This window comes from Brienomyrus brachyistius, chromosome 14 (genome assembly GCF_023856365.1).
Source record: "Brienomyrus brachyistius isolate T26 chromosome 14, BBRACH_0.4, whole genome shotgun sequence".
In the NCBI taxonomy this organism is placed as follows: Eukaryota; Metazoa; Chordata; class Actinopteri; order Osteoglossiformes; family Mormyridae; genus Brienomyrus; species Brienomyrus brachyistius.
Genome location: NC_064546.1, coordinates 21,476,074 through 21,495,716, shown reverse-complemented (window position 1 = coordinate 21,495,716; position 19,643 = coordinate 21,476,074). Strand labels below are relative to the sequence as shown.

Below are 19,643 nucleotides of genomic sequence, written 5' to 3'. Positions count from 1 at the left end.
GAGTTACGACGGAACGGTCTTGGCTAGCTGGGCGCTTTATTGGAGCGTACCACTGCTGAATCAGTGTGGGGGAGCACCAGCTGCTGTAAATGTAGAGGACCGTAAGTTCACAGTCAGTCCATATTCACATCGGTCTGGAAGCTTTCGATGCACCAGCGAGGACATTGAGAGAGATAATTACGTAACCGCAAGCTTTCCAAGATTCCCTCCGCTATGTCAGGACCACCTGTCCTCATGTTCTCACAACCCAATGAATACATTTTTTTTCATGACTGCTGAGCTGAGGTTTTTTGAGGCAGGGTGTCTGTAGCTCTTCAAAGGCACGGCACAGGTCGGGCTATGCAGGGCGGACCTGTCTCTTCCTCCTCCGTCTATTTGCCCAGACGGTGTGTGTATTCAGACACATCTCTATCACCTTCTCACCATCTAAATATTTTTGGCCTATGGTCCAACACTCCCCACCCTTTGACATTAAAGATGAGGGCAGCAGGGGGCGCCAGATCTCGGCAGGGAGCTTTTCATCTTGCTTTCATTCCTGGGACCCTGGGTGCCTTCAAAGGGGGGGGGGGTCCTTCTGATCTGGGCCTGTTTGGACCTGGCTGCTGAGTAGAGGCAAGGCTGGATGGTGAAGTTTGCAGCTGGTATTTACCAGCTGCCTTACATCACTGGCACTGCAATTATATGAAATATTTTCTTGTGGATGTCTGTACAGTAGAAGAGGATGATGTTAGATAATCAAGCCTTGGTGACTATGCAGTCCCATAAAGACCGCGGCGCTTACGCTATGGGCTGTTTGAAAATGAAATAAATGACTCCTGGCAAAATGCACCATCAGCATGACCAAGCGGGCTATGAATATGCCTTGCTCCATGCTCCCTGGTGCAGCAGCGTGGCGTGATTTTAAAAGCGCTCATTATCATATTTTATTCTTGGATGCATTCGTATTTAGCTCGCCTGCTTGGTGAAGGCACTCTGGAGGAAATATTCCCACGGGGTTCGGAGGAAGTCAGCTGGGTTAATAAATGAAGTATAAATAAATAAGGCGGGAGTTGCTCTGCGCCGCATTAAGTGCTCTAACCCCGGGGCACTCGCCCTCTTCCCTGCGCGGGTCCGGGAGCCTCCCCTCCCCCGCCTCTGGCCCGGTGTAACGCGGCTCTGTGTGGCCCCTACCTGCCGATGGGAGTGCCCCATCACCAGGAACACCTCGCCCTTCCTCCGCTCTAGGCTTGAGCTTTACTACTTTCCGGGGAGCATGGAGCCCGTCACAGCGTGGAGCCCTGACCGGGTCTGCGAATGGCTAAAAGGTAATAAAGCCCGGGCTTTTGGGGGTTTCAACACACTATTGAGCGGACAGACCCGTAAGCCGGAGCGCCGCTCGTACTCGGGCAGGGCAGGAATGAGGAAGCGCCGCTCTGTCCGGCGTCAGGCTCCGGGACGAAGCGCGCTGCTGCCTGCCGGGACTGTGCTATACCGGAACGGCCGAGTCTCAGGCGGATGGCAGCATTAGGAAAGCCGGGGGGCCGGCGGCCGATCGGCAACTGCGGCGAATAGAAGCTTGAGCCTGGAGCAGGGCGGACATTTCAAAGACGTAACGCGGGCTCGGATTACGGTTAAAGTTTAAAGGGCTTTCTGCGGGTTAGGGGTAAGGGGCTTACGGGGGGGTAGCTGTACCTGAAACCTGTAGCTGTACCTGAAACCTATACCTGCAGCTATACCGATTGCTGTATCCGCTTTAACCCGCCCCCGCAAGCACGAACTTAGTTTCGGTGTATTTAACGCGTTTCAGTAGAACGAGCACACACATTTGACTTATTTTTCTGTTTTGTTTTTATAAAAACACACACGGAGCTTCCCGAAAAAGTCCGGCTCGTTGCTCGGATACCGGATTAAATGAATTCCCCTTCCGATAATTAAGGCGCCCCCGCCCCCTGTGAAATACCCCACCACGCTGGCGGCCCTTCGTCACTCCCCGGTTACTATCCTCTTCACTGACCCACATGCCTTACAGACTTTCAGCTTCCGTCTCTTATAATAAAACAAACGTATGCAAGGTTCATGTATAACGTTCCAGTTTAACGGGGGGGATTACGCACATTGCCGATTGGCTCCTGTAAGTGTGTCAGCCTGCCTTCTGGCTGAGATATTATGATAAATATTGTAATATTTCTGAAGTTTATTCTAATATAATTGCTAATAATCAGGTCATACTGATGTGAAATGTCAGTGTGTGGCGCTTGAGTGATGTCATGTCTTTATCAGTAACAGAGGGGGGCTGGTCGGTCCTGGGGAGTAGTGTTTTTCTTGCTTTCTCTGTGGCTGCGTTTCCCACATTCTGCTGCCTGGCGTGGAGACATCAGTCGTGCTGCTGTATGAGTCTGCAGACCCCGGTGTACAGCTCCCACCCCCTCGAAATGATCGCCCGCGAGGAGCACACACCCCAAAGCTGATTGCTCCCTATGCCTGGCTGTCTTGCCTTTATTTATGTCTACATGTTTGTTTATTCGCACATCTTTATCTTTCTCTGTTTTCATTTTACTCTATTTATTGTTGTATGTTTAATTGTACACTTTATGCCACCATCTGTACCAAAACAAACTCCTTTGTGCCTTTTGTACTTGGCAAATAAAGCATTCTAACTCTGATTCTAATCCTAACTGACTCTGATTCTAATCCTAACTGACTCTGATTCTAATCCTAACTGACTCTGATTCTAATCCTAACTCTGACCCTGATTCTAATCCTAACTCTGAACCTGATTCTGATCCTAACCCTGATTCTGATCCTAACTCTGTCCCTGACTCTGATTCTAATCCTAACTCTGACCCTGACTCTGATTCTAATCCTAGCTCTGACTAATTATCTGTCCCTTTGGCCCTGTTTGAGATCTGACAGCTTTTACAGCCATGGTCAGCGAGGCCCCAGGACCAGCACATGTCACACGTTCCAGGAAAAGCGCAGGCCGGATGCATCTGTTATTACAGAGTTTTCAAACTGGGTTTTAGAGTTAATACTGCAGTAGAGGGGTAATGAAGACATACAGCAGAGCAGGGCTGTGTTTCAACGGTTTCCAAAGTACATAAAATGGGACTGACAAGGAGACCCCTGCATTAAATTCACAGGCTTCATACATTGGTGCAGATATTGAGCAGAAACCTGGAAGCAGTTGAGGCCTGCACTGTGGTATGTCATGCACCAGGGGGCGATCCTGCTCTTCTCTCTCCATAGGCCTGGAGGCCTCGCTGCAGCAGTATCCTTTCCAGGAGTGGCAGCTGTCAGGTCAGGAGCTGCTGACCCTTTCCTACCGGGAGTTGGAGCAGCTGGGCGTGAAGAAGATTGGCCACCAGGAGCTCATCCTGGACGCCGTGGAGAAATTGTGCTCGCTGGTAGGGTTCGGCTCTGTGGAGGGACAGGGAGAGAGAAGCTGAGGGTCGCTGTAGGTTGGAGTTTTCTGCTGATCAGTGTGTTTGTGGTTGGGCTGGGTAATGACAGTGTAGGATGTGGGACACTAGGGGGCGCTCGTTCACATTCATCTTTTATTCTGCATCTGTAACGGTCTTATTTCTTTATTTATTTATGTATAATGTTGCCAAGGCTGACTAACCAGGTGCACTGCGATCTAGCCCCCTTCACCCTCCAAACGCTCTCCTTCCCTTATCTTTGTGCCCTTCTCTGCGCAGACGTACAGCATGCCTGAGGAGAGTCTGCGCAGCCTGACAGAGAAACTGCGCACCGTGGCGCACTCGCTGCAGATGGGGATCCAGGGCCGATGGAAGGTGAAGTCCTACAGTGGTCACAGTGCCACCAAGCTGCCCACTGCAATATTGCAGGCCCTCCTTGATGTCATTTTGGCGGCCAAGGGCCTCTTCTCCCTTCTGAACAGGTAAGGAGTGGTTCTCCGTCCGTCTGTGGGGGTGGGGGTAGGACACCTCTTTACCTGTGGAGAGGCAGGGGGATCGGGCAGGACCCGAGCACAGAGTCGGAGTGCAGAGTGCTGCCACCGCAGGCTTAGGCCTGTCCTGATCTCACAGGAAGCTGGCCTGCCTACCTGCCTTAGTGCTCCAGCCGCTAAGCGCCTCTCTCCCAGTCCCACTTCCTGTATCATTTTTACCCCATTATGCTGCATGTTAACTATTTTTATGGCTGTCTGTAATAATCGTTTTTTTTTTTGGGAATAAACATGTAACGCATAACATAAGACTGACGAGAGCCTGCAAGTGGCAGACAGCGGCTGTTGAGAGGGACGTTGAGAAGCTTCATGCTGATATGAAAACATAACCGTAACCTCAGGGATCCTGGCCTCGTCTCTTAACTGCAGTGCATGACCAGTAGTTCGCCCAGCTTTGATCTGACTCTGCCACTCTGGTGGCACTTTGCCCCTCCCACTGGCCTCCCGCCGCTTGCCGATTGGCTCCAGCAGCTCACACTGGACATATGTCGCAGGTACCACTTTGCTGAGCTCCGCAGCCGTGTCGACAGCCGGAACATCATGAGCCGGTGCCAGGAGCTGGGCAGCATGGTGCAGAAGGTGAGTGCATCCCCAGCATTCCACCCGGGGGCCCCCATGAGCCGAGGTGACGTGATGGCCGGGTGCCACTCTCCAGTCCTGTAACATGGATCAGGAGAGTAGCTTAATCTGAAAACAAATGCTGCCTCATTTACATTGTGGCAGAACTGTTGGACTGGGTGCCGCGATGATGGTGCTGACCCCGCTGCTAGTTTTGATTGGATGCTCTGACGATGGTGCTGACCTCGCTGATAGTTTTGATTGGATGCTGTGATGATGGTGCTGACCTCGCTGATAGTTTTGATTGGATGCTGTGATGCCATTACTTATGTAAAATTTATATGAGAAGAAAATGAGAAACTTCAATAAACAGTCAGTAAGGAACATAGGCTGATATGTGGTCTCAAACAATCAGAAATGAACGCATTTCCACGTAAACCTGTGTAGTCTTAATAATGTATAATGTATAAACGCACTGCAAGGTTGAATCTGCAGAGCACGTCACATGCCACTGGCTTGATAATATACAGTGGTTGGACATTGAAACTGAAACACCTGGTATTAGTCCACAATAACTTATTAGTATGGTGGCCGATACAGCATCACTTCACCTTGGGACAGTGGCCTGGTCACTATGTGATGCTGCTGGAGGAAAACATTTCCTGACTCGCTTCTCCAAAACACCCCACAGTGGCTCAGTAAAACTGTGCAGGCCATGGGAGATGTTCAACTTCACCTTCATGTTCATCAAAGCACTCTGTCAGCAGTCTTGCTGTGTGTATTGGTGCATTAGCATCCTGATACATAGCATCACCGTCTGGTTTCAGTGTTTGAACCATTCAGTGATTATGGTCTCCCAGACTGGTTCGGTAGTCCTTGGCAGTGACGTACCCATCTAGAACAGGTAGTGGGCCTAGCGAATGCCATGATATTGCAGCTCAAACAATCACCGATCCACCCCTGTGCTGCGCTCTGGGTACGCAGCAGTCTGGGTGGTAAGTCTCCTTGGGGCTTCTCTGCGCCGTAACTCTCCTGCATGTGGGAAAGACCATGAAGATGGACTCATCAGAGAACAAAACATGTTTACATTGTCCACAGCCCTAGATTTACCCTGCTGACGCTTGGCATTAGCACGGGGGACCAAAGGTTTGGCTACAGCAGCCCGATTTATGAATATTGACCTTGTGGAGCTCCTGATGAACAGCTGTGGTACGATCTGGAGAGTCGAGGTGCACATTTAATACTGCAGTGAGTTGGGCAGCTACGGTTTGATGTTTTTTTGGATACAATGTGGGATAGTGCCTGGACATCCCTTCAGACGGCTTCCTCTTGCATCCACAGTTGCTCCTGTCGGATGTTGGTCTGTCCTTCGTGGTGGTATGCTGACATTACCCTGGATACTGTCACTCTTGGTACACCACAAAGACTTGCTGTCCTGGTCACAGATGCACCAGCGAGAGACACACCAACAATCTGTCCTTGTTTGAACTCTGACATGTCTCCCATTATGTTGTTTAGATCGCAGTATTTTAAGCACAGCTGTGCTATTACCAGGGATGGACATAACTGGTACGCAAGTACACATTCACCTTTAAAAATGATACGTGCAAGAATTGATTGTGGTAGCAATGTAAATGCATCCTTATTTTACAGGTGAAACTTGAAAAATTAGAATATCGTCCAAAAGTTCAGTTATTTCAGTAATTCAACTTAAAAGGTGAAACTAATATATGATGTGGATTCACCACATGCAAAGCGAGATATTTCAAGCCTTTATTTAATTTTGATGATTAAGGCTCACATATTATTAAAACCCCAGATTCGAAAGCTCAGAAAATTTGAATATTACATGAAATCAATAAAAAAAAGGATTTTAAATAGAGAAATGTCGGTCATCCCAATAGTATAATCATGCATATGTAACAAGTGCTTGGCTTTGGCCCCTTTTGCATGAATTACTGCCTCAATGCGGCGTTTCGCCTGTACAGTATGTGTGTAACTCTACGTCATTTGTGGTATGCAGGTTAAAGTGCACAGTATTGTTTTATACATAAAATAAGTATGGATCTGCACTTTTATAAACAATCGATTGCTGCACGTACTGTTGGTGAAGGTTGATGCTTACTTGCGTACCAGTTATGTCCATCCCTGCCTATTACTCTTAACCGAATCTTATGGGTCGGTGAAGATTGGCCACCCGGCTGCGCACAGGCAGGTGTGAAACCTCCAATATAAGACTGGATAATATTTCAGCTTTGTTATCCACCCCCTGTACATGCGTCATGGAAGAAGTGAGCCCAGCGAAATGGAAATAGGAAATAAAGTGAACTATATTGTACCACTTGAAACACCCAGCATCACGCGCACAGTGCAAGCGCTTACTGTCAGACACCAACAATCAATGTTTCACCGCCATAACTCCCAGGTGCCCGCTGATGAAATTTGTCAAGCTGGGTAGCAAATGGCATCACATACTGTTTCCATATGAGACCATCCCGTAAAATTACACTGTGGGCAGCAGCTCATGCGCCATGCCAACCCGCCTCTTGGACCGAGCAGCATTTTCTGGTGTTACATCAGAGAAAAGTTTATTTTGATAGAATTTATTTCTTAAAATTGGTGTTTTCAGTTTGCAGTTCATTCTGTTCGCCACCTATTTGTCTTCTGAATCTTAAGGAAACAAAGCATTGAATTAAGGAAACAATGACCTCAGTTATACTGTAATAATAGTGAAATGAAGAAAAAATCGAACATGTTGCCCTCTCGCCCAGTCGTAATTGGACGCTGTTTATTGAGGGGTTGTAATGACATTGGTAGGCTTGATGCTCTTGTTGTAGCGTTGTGGAGCTGCACTCAGTATCGGCCCAGTGTTACTCCCAGTATATCCCAGTTATGATCTGGCTCCCCCCCTGAGTTAAGCTTGGCACTCAGGACCGAAGGCCAGAATCTGATGCTGTGTGTTTGTTGCTATTCGCTGCAGTCCGCTCTCCTGTTTCGAGTTGAGTTACATGCTGTGGCCACAGTGAATGTTCCCTCCCTCCCTCCTCCAGTGCCGACGGTTCAGTTCCTCTCTGGGTCTGCAGCCGACCGAGGCGGATCTCGGAGCAAAGAGGAAGGTGCTTTCAGTGCCTGAGTGTGTTGGGTGCGTGTGTGCCTTCATCCTGAGAGTGCACGGGAGACAAGGCAAGGCGAGCAAGACTGGGAAGGAGGGGAGGGTTGGGAGGGAGCGAGAGAGGGAGAGAGAGAGAGAGAGACAGCGTGACACTTGTGCCCGGCTGCCACGCTGTGCTGTGGATGTGTGTGAAGCTGCAGCTAGCCCAGCTGAATCGTGACCTGGCATGCTCACTCCAACGGGCTCCAGCCGACTACCGCACACGCCCGCCACTGCTCGGGACTCCGCGCACAGGTACAGTGCCCGTGAAGTGGGGGTGGTCAAATTTTGCCAATCTCCACGTCTCTGTGAGTCTGTGTCTGTATGTGTGTTTGTCTGTATGTGTGTTCCTGTGCGCTCGGACGTCTCACGGCCCGTGTGAGCTGCTCAGCCTGACAAAGCATGCGGAAGGCTGAAGGGGCATGAAGCGCAGCTTTGGCTCCCAGATGCATGCAGGGTGCGTGGCTGCGGTGGAGTCTGGGCACCTGCTGTCCTGCTTCTGCCTGCCGCACGGAGCCCTTAGCGAAGCCCATTGTCTGCCCGGTTCCTGTTTCTCCCTTTCTGCGCCCCTTCCCTCACACACTCAGCGGCATCCGGCGAGGTGTGGGGGGGACAGAGCATTTAACCTGGGGGTGTGGCTATTGAGGGGGGTGGGGTTTGCCTCTGAGAGCAGGTGACCTGCCCTCCAGTGTGAAAAACACCATGTGCTTTCATGCGCAGATCTGCTGTCACTCGGCAGGAGGCCGCTTAAATGGTAATAGTGAGGCCAGACGGGGGGGGCGGTGTGACCTAAATTCCTTGCAGGGCGGTGCTGAGTTCTTATATTTAACAGCAGTGGAGAATGAGCGAGTGAGAAGTAACCAAAGCCGGTTATCATTACTTCTTTGGTCGGGATTATCAGAGGCAGTGTAACCCGGTAAAGACGCACTAGGGATTAGAGGCTGCCGTGGGACCGCAGGGAGTGTTCAGGGAGGTGCAGGCCAGTTCCATGGTATCTCCTCAAGCTGCTCCTTCTCCCCCCACCTCACCTCACATCAGATGCTCCTCTGTGGCCCAGTGCAGCGTGAAGGTTACCGCTGCCCTGGAGAGAGAGGATGTGACCCCCAAAAGGGGATGTGGTGCGGTCCAGAGGGTGGAAGGAGACCCACGTGCGTGGTGCTGACCTTTGAGGTGCCCAGCCCCCTACACTGGCGCCGCCCCTGTGGCGCCTGGGTTTCTGGTACAGGTGCCGGCCCCCAGTCACACATCCTTCTTTGCTGTTTAATTTGGTCACGTCTCTCTGTGTTGGGGGGTGAAGTGGTACGTCCTCTGGGGGTGTCTCCAGTTTCTGCAGCTGTCAGACATCCCTAGGCGTGGGCTCCACCCCCGAATGCCTGCGTCTCAGGTGACGCTCTGAACCCACTGCCTGTTTCTGCTCCCTGAGGTCAGCCTGGAAACGGCCTGCTGTCCTGCCTTAGTTTGGCGGAGTCTGCTGAGCAGATTGACGAGGGTTATGTTGAGGTGATGATGGTGATGGAGTGTGTGGTGGCCCAGCGGGTCACAGGTTCAAGACCTAGGTGTCCCTGCTGCCACCCAGCTGTCTGTGTGTAACGGGAGAGAAGTGCTGTGTCAGCCTGCCGTTGGGTAGGGCGGGGCTTGGGTCCGCGCTTCTGCCCCATTACCTCATAGGTCACAGGTCGTCTTTGGTCCTCTGCCTACCAATCAGGAAGCTTCTGAGGTCACAGGGGAGCTCAGGTGCTGCTTGAAGGTGAGGGGGGTACTTCACTTGTGGGATATGACGCGTTCCCTGGTCACGCTCCCATCTCCCCCCCCCATTACCTGGCCAGTCCTCACAGGTCATATGCCCAGCTACGCGTGAGCCAGTCTGCAGGGCTCTGGGGGGGTTTCTGATGGAGGTCACCAGCGTGTGTGGGCACCGCAGGGGGAGTGTGAAATGGGGGGTGGGGGGGCACTTTGGCCTGACATTTTGGTGTCACAAAGTGGATGACCAGCACCGTTTCTGTATTGCCTGTGGAAATCACTGGCGATACAGCACTGGAGCACGGAGAGCGGCTGGACAGGGACGGGGACAGGGACGGGGACAGGGACGTCACCTGCTGCAGGTCACAGGCCACGCTGACCTGTTATTTGTTGTGTCTCAGCCTGATGACCACCCTCTGCCATGTGACCTATGGCACTGATCTCCTCCCTGGCCCCGCCCCTCTGCAGGCCCCACCCCTTTCTGCATAGCATGCCCCGCCGAGCACGTGGGACATGTGCTCATGTCTTCTCTTGTCCTTCGCAGGAAGTCACAGTGTATGAACGGGAGAAGGACATCATCTCCGTCGTGAGTATCAGCTGGCCGTGATCATACAGATAGTGACGATGCTGCCGGGTGCCTGCTGCACTCTGACAGACACACGGCCGCACACTCTCACCCCGCCTCTCTCACCCCTGTCCATGCCGCAGTGTCGCCATCTAGTGGACATTTGTGATAACATCCTGAGCAGCTGCCCCGAGGACCTACTCAGCCACACTGTCCACCTTGAGAGTGTACAACTGGTGCCTGTTTCCCCTGGCGACCAGCTGGTATTGCCCCCGTGCCCCCCTCTCTGTCTCTGCCTTTTCTGTACCCTGTCTTGAGCCTTTCAGCCTTCCTCTCGCTGCTCTCTGGGGTCATGCTTTTTAGCTAGGGGGACACATTTGGTGGCCTAGCTCTGCAGTGCCCCCTGCTGGTTAGAGTCCCACACATCACTAATATCATCTGAATGTTAATCTTCCATACACTCCTCTGCCAGTGAAATGCGTTTACCATGTTATTCCTATTGTTGACCTGTATATCGCCATAGCAGCAACATGCTTCCCATGGTGTTCCCATTGGCTGGTATGTCGGCATGCATGGGGAGGGCCCCGGGTGGCGGCGGGACGGGCCCCTGTGCACCAGAAACACTCGCCCCCTCACTTATCTGTCTCTGTTCTGTCTGTTTTCTTTCTATCCCCTGCAGAGGTAAATGGATGGATGGATGCAATCACCTTTTAAAATGAAATGCAAACAATATTAATTATGAATACGGTGCATGATAATCTTTTTTAGAGAATTATCGTTGGCAGGATGCTAACAGAAGGCAGTGAAGCTCCTTTTTTGCTTCCCCAGGGAATCGAAATCACCACCACAAGCTCGGGGGGGCACTACATCACGGGCACGACCTCTGAGGTCAGACACTCTCTAATGACACATACTCCTCCTAAATGTACCTTTATTGTGTTTGTTAACCCATCTCATCTAACCCATCTCATCTGTCGTCATGTGGTTTAGTTCAGACTATGATGATGATGATGATGGTGGTGATGATCGCATGGTCGAGGACTAACTGAGCGTCTAATTGCATGTGCCAGAATTTTTTAATAACATTCCATGATTTAACTCCATATTCTAAAATGTTATGCTGTACTTAATTATGCTCATACAGTGTAACTGACTGCTCTGATTTCCACATTCTAGAATGTTAGCTGAGTTCTTGTTTAATGTTGCCACTGATCATTGTATAAAACGAGCTCTGATGCATTTGAGTGCCACCCAGCAGGTACGTTTTCTGTTTCCATGTACTTTAGAGTTTGCTGCTCGAGGTGACGCCTTAATCCTGCTCCCCCACTTAGAAAGCTGCTGCCTCTCTCTTTTTTCTGTTATTCTTTACACGGGGGAGGCCTTGCTCACGGCTTCCGCTGCGTGGGTTCTCTGTTTGGAGTAGGACCCCCTGCACTTGTTTAGCAAAGAGGACAAAAACCACCAGTTTGCAAGGATAACAGCAATTAAACTATGTATGTTTCCGATGCAGAGTATAAATTCTTACCACAACAAAGTCCTCCCACAGAAAAATATCTATGTGCCGCGCAGCTAAAGTCCGCACACAGCATGCGCGGGTCCTTTCTGTTGGAGGACTCGCTGAGGGTTAAAGCACAATAACTATGACATTCACACTTTTGTAGACGCGTATTTACAAAGTAACAACCGTATGTGTTTTGTAAGAATTTATACTCTGCATTGGAAATATACATAGGATAGTGTGTATGCCGACTTAGCGGATTGTCCTTTGTGGGGATTGGTTTTCCTGCTAACACGTGTCTGTGCCCCCCCCCCCCCAGTCGCCTGCTGAGTTCTGCGAGGGGATCCTAGTCGGGGACGAGGTGATCCAGGTCAACAATCAGATAGTGGTGAGTGGTCCCAGCTGCCCTGTAGCTGTGGAGTTTCTCAGGCCTCTGAGGGCATAGAAATGTGGGCAGGAGGAGGGTGGTGCTGGTGAGGATGATGAAGGTGGTGATGAGTATGGTAAAGATAGTGAAGATGATGATTGTGCTGGTGATGATGAGGATGGTGAAGATAATGTCTCTGACTAGGCCTCTGTGTCATGCTTTATATCGACACATGCCACTTCATCCTGGGCTTGTCCCTGACTGATCGATGGCAGGCCAGATATATTTCCCAGAATTCTCTCTGGTGGTATCTTCAGGTGGGCTGGAGCCGTGGCAACCTGGTGCGGAAGCTGCAGGAGAAGCCCAGTGGAGTTACCCTGGTCCTGAAGAAAGTTCCGGTGTCCAAGAGGCAGGAGAGGGCCGCTGGTCCAGCCCCCATCGAGGTAAGTGGTGGAGGGAGGGGGTTCTCCCCTTAGTGCCCTGACGACTGGGATTCACGGTTGTTCCCATGGTGACTTCCTGCTCTGTGTAAACCGTTGCCATGCCTGAGAAGCACAGTCTGCACGCTTGGGGTGGCTTCCCGTCCTGAGGGACACGTCCCCATGCCCTGCCGGTGCAACCCGGCTTCCTGTTTGTGGAGAGCGTGTGCAGAGCGAGCAGTGTGAATCAGTGTGCGCTGCCTGTCTGCAGGACGAGGAGAACCCCTCTCTGCTGGGCCGGGTCACGGCCTCCGTGCGCTCCCTGTCCTTCAGGTCAGTACCACTTACTTGTTTGTTCTCGTCTCATGAACAGAGCCAGATCGACTGGCCCGTCCTGCCAGATGGCGCCCCTAAATGGGTCATTGCCAGCACCCATGAGGCGTCCCCCGGTGCTTTCCGGGCCCGGGAGGACTGCACTCCATCAACACCAGAGAGGTCACTGGGAGATGTGCTGGCAGTATTTCTGTGGAATGTGTTAGGAATGTGCTGCATTTTCACTGTGCTTGTATGGGAGTGCAGCTTCACTTCCCACCATGTACGGCTGCTCGCAGGACCGCGGTCCAAACCACGGAGGCCACAGGATCCATGGGCCAGGAGGAGTCGGAACTGGCGTTTGACAGCCCACAGCCGGGGAACTCGCCTGACCTCCCAGAGCTCACCTGCAATACAGGTGTGGTTTGGGGGGGGGGGGGGGCTCACTGCTCTTGTGTACAGTTTCCTATAATAGAGTGAAGGTGAGATTGTAGGTGTGGCTTTATGATTCTGTGGGTGTGTTCGTTCCTGTACAACGAGTTTGATAGGACAGCAGAACTGCTTGTGGATGTCATTGGCCAATGGCCACGCAAAAATGTCACAAGCCCCCCCCCCGCATAAATGACAAGCTGCCACCTGTGGGACTGATTCCCTTACAGCCCGGGACAGGGACGAGGACAGCACTGCCGAAGGAGGCGACCTGCTAGAAGCCTCAACCAGAACTGGCCGGGGAAGCGTGAGCTCCTGCCCAGAGATGACCAGAGAGAAGGTCAGGAATCTTGGGGGGGGGTGGGTATGACAAAGATGGAGCAGTAATAATGACAGACTTGGACTTAACTGGGGTGAGGATGGTGACGGTCTGTAATGCATGTTTTAGGATGAAAGCCAAGCCAAGAAGTCCAGCATGAAAGGTAGGTGTGGCTGTCTGGGCAGGCCTGAGGGGGGCGCTGCAGTGAACCCTGGGAAGGCTATCCCTGTGTGACCATCCTCTGCCAACAGGCACACGCACGGCCATGAGCCGCCGCCGCGTGTCCTGCCGTGAGCTGGGCCGGGCCGACTGCGATGGCTGGCTCTGGAAGAAGAAGAAAGAGAGCGGAGTCTTCCTCACCTCCAAGTGGCAGCGCTTCTGGTTTGTGCTGAAGGGTCCCACATTGTACTGGTACACCAGCCAGCAGGTGAGCGCGAGGAGGAAGTGCTGTTGTCAGGGGACGGGGTGACCCTGGGGACTACTGAGTGTCATAGGGACACAGTGTCATGAAGGTAGTATGACATGGTGTCATGGGGACAGGGTGACACGGTGATGGAGTGATGCGGGGTGATGGAGTGATGCAGAGACATGGTGTCATGGGGATGGAGTGATGCGGGTGATGGAGTGATGAGGAGACATGGTGTCATGGGGATGGAGTGATGCGGGTGATGGAGTGATGAGGAGACATGGTGTCATGGGGACAGGGTGACACGGTGATGGAGTGATGCGGGGTGATGGAGTGATGCAGAGACATGGTGTCATGGGGATGGAGTGATACGGGGTGATGGAGTGATGCAGAGACATGGTGTCATGGGGACAGGGTGACAGGGATGCCTGTCTTTCAGGAGGAGAAGGCAGAGGGCCTGGTGAAGATCCCCAGCTACAGTATCGAGAGCGCAGGCGAGCACAAGAGGAAGTAGTAAGTGTGACCCCCTGGGCCCTGGCACTCTGCTCGGTGATGATGCCCCTCAGAGGATGTTGCTGGTTAGAACACTGTAGCTAATCTAAAGAGGCTCCGATAGGCTTTATCCCCTCATCTCTGCCCCCCGCCCCAGTCTCACTGCTTGCCCTCCCTCTCTTCCCAGTGTCTTTAAAGTGCGGCACCAGCGCTTCCAGACGTTCTTCATTGCTGCAGACAACGTCAATGACATGAGCAAGTGAGTGTCCCTCCCCATGAAGCCACACACCCCCCCCCAGCGGACAGGACGTTTTTTCCCCTGATGTTCCATACAGCATTTCTCCGCTGGATGGGGTATTTTCTGGGATTAAGGAGGGTGTAGACCAGTGCCCTTTTGTGAGAGGAGAGTTGGGGGGGTGTAGGGGTCTCACAGCCCCCCGTTTAAGAGAGCGTGGGCTTATTGACAGATTGGCTTCGCCCATTATAGAATGGCTCCGCCCATTAAAGACACAGCAGCATCTTTCTGTCCCTGATGGGTTTCTCTCTCCTACAGGTGGATTAACTGCTTAATAACAGCGATTCAGAAGTATAAGAAGCTTCACAAGGACCCCCCCGACAGTGAGAACGGTACGGGTGCTTGGTGCTTTCTTAGCGAAGCCAGGCTGCTCTGATTTTAACTAGCTTTTTGGCTCACATTTACCATATCCCCATGGCACGATGTGTATTTGTATATTCTTAAATACATCTCAGGTCTGGAAGCATTTTTTGGGGTGGTGCTTGACTGTTTGCTGTGTGCATAAGAGGTAGAATGTGCACCATGAGAAGAGCAAAGCTGACTCACCCTGTTCTGCTGCCCCCTGCTGGACAGAGTGCTACAGTGAAACTGAACCTGAAGATGAGGGTTCCTCCTCCCCACGAAGCCAAAGGAGCAGGGGAAACGCGGTGAGTGTTATGATAAAGCTCTATAAAACACAGGGGTGTGTGTCTGTACTGCAGAGCACTGTAAGGTGGGGGGGGCGTGTCTATACTGTGGGGCACTGTAAGGTATGGGGGCACGTGACTGTACTGCGGAGCACTGTAAGGTACGGGGGGGCGGGTCTATACTGCGGGGCACTGTAAGGTACGGGGGGGCATGACTGTACTGCGGAGCACTGTAAGGTACGGGGGGGTGTATCTATACTGCGGGGCACTGTAAGGTAGAGGGGGACGTGTCTGTACTGCGGAGCACTGTAAGGTAGAGGGGACGTGTCTGTACTGTGGAGCACTGTAAGGTAGAGGGGGACATGTCTGTACTGCGGAGCACTGTAAGGTAGAGGGGGACGTGTCTGTACTGCGGAGCACTGTAAGGTAGAGGGGGACGTGTCTGTACTGCGGAGCACTGTAAGGTAGAGGGGGACGTGTCTATACTGCGGAGCACTGTAAGGTAGAGGGGGACGTGTCTATACTGTGGAGCACTGTAAGGTAGAGGGGGACGTGTCTATACTGTGGAGCACTGTAAGGTAAGGGGGGGCATGACTGTACTGCGGAGCACTGTAAGGTACGGGGGGTGTATCTATACTGCGGGGCACTGTAAGGTAGAGGGGGACGTGTCTGTACTGCGGAGCACTGTAAGGTAGAGGGGGACGTGTCTATACTGTGGAGCACTGTAAGGTAGAGGGGGACGTGTCTATACTGTGGAGCACTGTAAGGTAGAGGGGGACGTGTCTATACTGTGGAGCACTGTAAGGTACAGCGACCTGGGTCTGTTCCATAGAACACCATGAAATAGAGATCTGGGTCTAAACCGTGGAGCTTGATGAGAGATGTTCGCTTTTCTGCCATAGAAACCCGAGAGTCACACCCTGCCCAAGTCGAAAGGGAGGAAGATGAAGGAGTCGGGGCAGAGCCCAGTATTTTCTCCCAGCACTGGGCGCAGCAAAGCTTCCGGTAGGAGTCGCTTAAGTGCCTCTCCCCCAAGGGAGGCAGCAGGTTGTACTGCCTCAGGTCAAAGTGCCAGTCTTACCTCATGCCTCTTTGCTGTCGCATGTTCCTGCGGTCGCAGGGCCGACCGAGGATGAGATGGGCATGCTGTTCCACCAGCTGAAGGAGGGTGGGGTCTCTATCACCGGTCAGACGCAGCCACTGACTCACGACCACTTCCGGAGGTCCTTCATTCGCCGCAACAAGAACCCCGTCATCAACGAGAAGGCGCATGCCCTGCGGGCCCTTCAGAGCACGCTCAAGGCAAGGCCACTTCCAACCTCTGTACTGGCGGGGGGCATCGCATCCTGGGGGCGTCGCCGGGCTGTACAGCTCCTTAATTTAGCAGTGTCTGTAGGATCAGAGCTTAATTGACTGGTGTCAGTGGATGGTAGTGTCAATGCCTCATTGACCCCCACTGCTGGTCTTCCAGGCAAAGGAGGCGGAACTTCAGGTGATTAACTTTGTCCTGGAGGACAGCAACCTGACCGCTGACAAGTTCCGCCAGTGGAAGGAATGTCACGAGGACCTTTTCCAGGAGATTGAGAGGCTGGCCGTGGACAGGAGCCAAGGGCAGGCCCAGGCACAAGCTCAGAGCCCCGAGGGCAGTCAGGAAAGCAGTGCCACAGAGCAGCAGGTTTCCGGGGTCAGGCTGAGCTACGGAGAGCAGTTGGTGGATACGGAGGACAGCGGGAGCCCTGCCTCGGGACCGGAGGGGGGGCCGGAGGGGCCTTCAGGGTCCTCCGAGTCCTTCTACATCTGAGCCACATGCAGTTGTGCATGGCGATGCGTATGCAGCTCCCCCTAGGGGTGGCCAAGGTGGCGTGCAGCCGGGTGTGCCGACAAAGAACTGAACAAGTGACTGAGTGTCCCGCTTTAGATGTGACGTTTGCCTGCCTCCGGGGGGCGCACACTATCATAAAATTAAATTCACTTAATATTCATCTGCCCACAAAGAAATCTGGTCATGTGCTGGGTTGCAGGTTTTGTCTAGAGTAAAATATTTTTACATAAACTGAATATTAATAATATTATTGTGTATATAAACGTGTGAATACTGATTTTATACTTGGACAAAAAAAACTTCTAATGTATGAAAATTACCTCATTAGGATTTGCGGATGTCACGTGTAAATACTGATCGGTTACAGCTTGTCCTGTTGTTTTTCTTAAATTTTTTTAATCATCTGTTGGGTCATTGCCATTCCTACCTGAATTTGAAAGGCAGGGACAAAAGATTCATTTTGCAGTCACGTGACAAATGGAGAAGAGGCTGAGGTAATGGGGCTAGGGATGCTGGAAGAGGCCCTGCACTCATGCTGAAGGTAGGAGGTCCTGGATTTGTGCAGGAGTAGGCCTTGCGCTTCTCATGCTGGAGGGAGGAGGCCCTGTGCTCCTCGTGCTGGAGGGAGGAGGCCCTGCGCTCCTCGTGCTGGAGGGAGGAGGCCCTGCGCTCCTCGTGCTGGAGGGAGGAGGCCCTGCGCTCCTCGTGCTGGGACGTTGGTATCAGTGTCACCAAGATGTCTGTGGAGTTGGAGCGTTTCAGCAGCCTGTCTGTGCTGCAGTTCCGCTCACGTGCTGTGATTGTACATTGGGTTGCCATCCGTCCCTTACAATATGGGATTGTCCCATATTGGAAGAACTGCTGCATCCCATATTATACGGGGTGATGCTGTATTATAAAGGACAGGTGGCAACCCTAATGGCACCTATGACCATACCTGAAAAAGAGGCTAAATCATGCTTCCAAAATATACCATAACTTAATTTATGGACATCTAAGGTTTGATTTCTTTGCATTTGTGGGTTGCATGGATTGTTACCGACATCTGGTGAAAATTTCATGTCAGAAGCACCTTTACAAATATATTTACTGAGAAAAATGGTGACGTGTTAAATATTTATTTTACCCGCTGTTTGCGATTACCAAAAACTTTTAGCAAGCGGAAAATCGGGGCTCAATCATGTAACGTGAACTGCAGCATTAGTTATTGTTTTCTGTACAATAAGTCTGAATTTCCTGGCAAAATCACACACTCTGATGTCGTTTAAAATGATTTAGCATGTTGGATTTGATTCCAGAAAAATAACTAATTTCAGTATAAGAGCATGGAAAATATTTTTAGCTTAAAGTCATGTCTAGACGGTATCACGTATTCTGTTCTAACTAGCTAGAATGCAAATTCTTGATATCGGAAATTCAATTTTAGCTAGTGGGATTCAAAACGTTTTTCTCATTCATTTCGATGGGAGTTGGAATCTGAACTAGTCAAAATACCAATTTCATAATTTAACTTGAAGTATAACTATAGTTACAATTGAATTCTTGATATCAGAAATTTGGTTTTCAACTAATTCAATTCTCATAACAACAACTGGTAATTTTGACCAGTTGAATCTGAAGTTCGGTTATCAGAAACTGGTACGCTAACTAGTGTAAATTCCATGCAATGAATGACAAAAAGGTTTTAGATCTCACTAGCTCCAGTATAAAGAATTGGCATTTTTAAGTAGTTCAAATTCAATTTCCAGTATAAAGAATTTGCATTATAACTAGTTAAAGTCGAATTTCTGATATCAGAAATACGCATTTCTAGTTACAACCGATCTTCTGATATAAAGGATTTGCATTTAAACTAGTTAGAATGCATTTCTTGTCATCTACACAAGAATAAAAGCTAAAAGGGCTTGGCATATACAGCCAACCGACAGTCCAACTCACTCGCTCTGTCTCTGGCATAATTTATGGGGAAGCCAAAATGTTTCAAATTGTTTCAAATTTCAACACACTAGCGCTACCTGTAACCAATTAAAGGCCACAGTTGGCATAATGTTTTCCATGGTGAACTACTTGAATCTATTTGTGCATTTTGATTGTAATATATAAATGCGTTTCATTCACGTTTCAAACTGAAAAAGCTGTAACCGAAAGGCACACAAGTGACAAGGAAAACGTACCATTCCAATCTTTAAACGTAAACCTGAAATGCTGGTCAGCAAAATCTATATAAATATTGCGATACATATTGAAGCGGCTAATATATACTGATGTAATATGGATTCGGCCGGTCACTGCCGATTCCCATCCCTATAATTTGTCTGTGTTACTGGCATGCTGGGGCTTTAGCAGTCATGCTCTTTACCTTTGGTGATCCTCAGCTAGCTAAAGAGACCGTAGCCCACATTCCCGATAGGGGGCGCTGCTCTCTAATGTTCACTTACTTTGTGGACATTCTCGTTTTTTGAAACTACTCACTGCCGTGGTGTTTTTTTTCCTTATCAGATGACAGTATGGGAGAGTTTTCCTTAGGATCCTGAAACTAATTTCTTAAAGCTTCCCCATGATATATGAGAAACGAGCCCATTGCTAACAGCTGGTGGTGTTGGCATTTCCTCCGTTTCTCCGAAAGCTCATTGTGGATGGACGTGCGCACTAATAGAGAGTGAAAGTCCTGACCTAGTACCTGCTCTATTCACGATTC

The 19,643-nt window shown here is 50.8% G+C and overlaps 1 protein-coding gene across 3 annotated transcripts; it reads left to right on the top strand.

Annotated features, from left to right (window-relative positions):
* The first annotated feature begins 1,061 nt into the window (after window positions 1–1,061).
* Window positions 1,062–18,044, top strand: cnksr1 (connector enhancer of kinase suppressor of Ras 1). Of its 3 annotated transcripts, XM_048975716.1 has the most exons (21): window positions 1,063–1,304; window positions 3,226–3,383; window positions 3,678–3,880; window positions 4,441–4,525; window positions 9,940–9,981; window positions 10,104–10,223; window positions 10,789–10,848; window positions 11,778–11,846; window positions 12,143–12,268; window positions 12,516–12,577; window positions 12,856–12,974; window positions 13,216–13,325; window positions 13,434–13,467; window positions 13,556–13,731; window positions 14,150–14,223; window positions 14,390–14,461; window positions 14,756–14,829; window positions 15,071–15,144; window positions 16,026–16,128; window positions 16,244–16,425; window positions 16,595–18,044. In XM_048975716.1, the coding sequence occupies exons 1-21, from the start codon at window positions 1,253–1,255 to the stop codon at window positions 16,922–16,924; spliced, it is 2,325 nt and encodes a 774-aa protein (XP_048831673.1). In that variant the 5' UTR covers window positions 1,063–1,252; the 3' UTR covers window positions 16,925–18,044. The 3 variants fall into 3 exon arrangements, with proteins under 3 accessions (XP_048831675.1, XP_048831674.1, XP_048831673.1); XM_048975718.1 differs by lacking the exon at window positions 10,104–10,223 and having other exon boundaries at window positions 1,062–1,304; XM_048975717.1 differs by lacking the exon at window positions 10,789–10,848 and having other exon boundaries at window positions 1,062–1,304.
* Window positions 18,045–19,643: the final 1,599 nt, after the last annotated feature.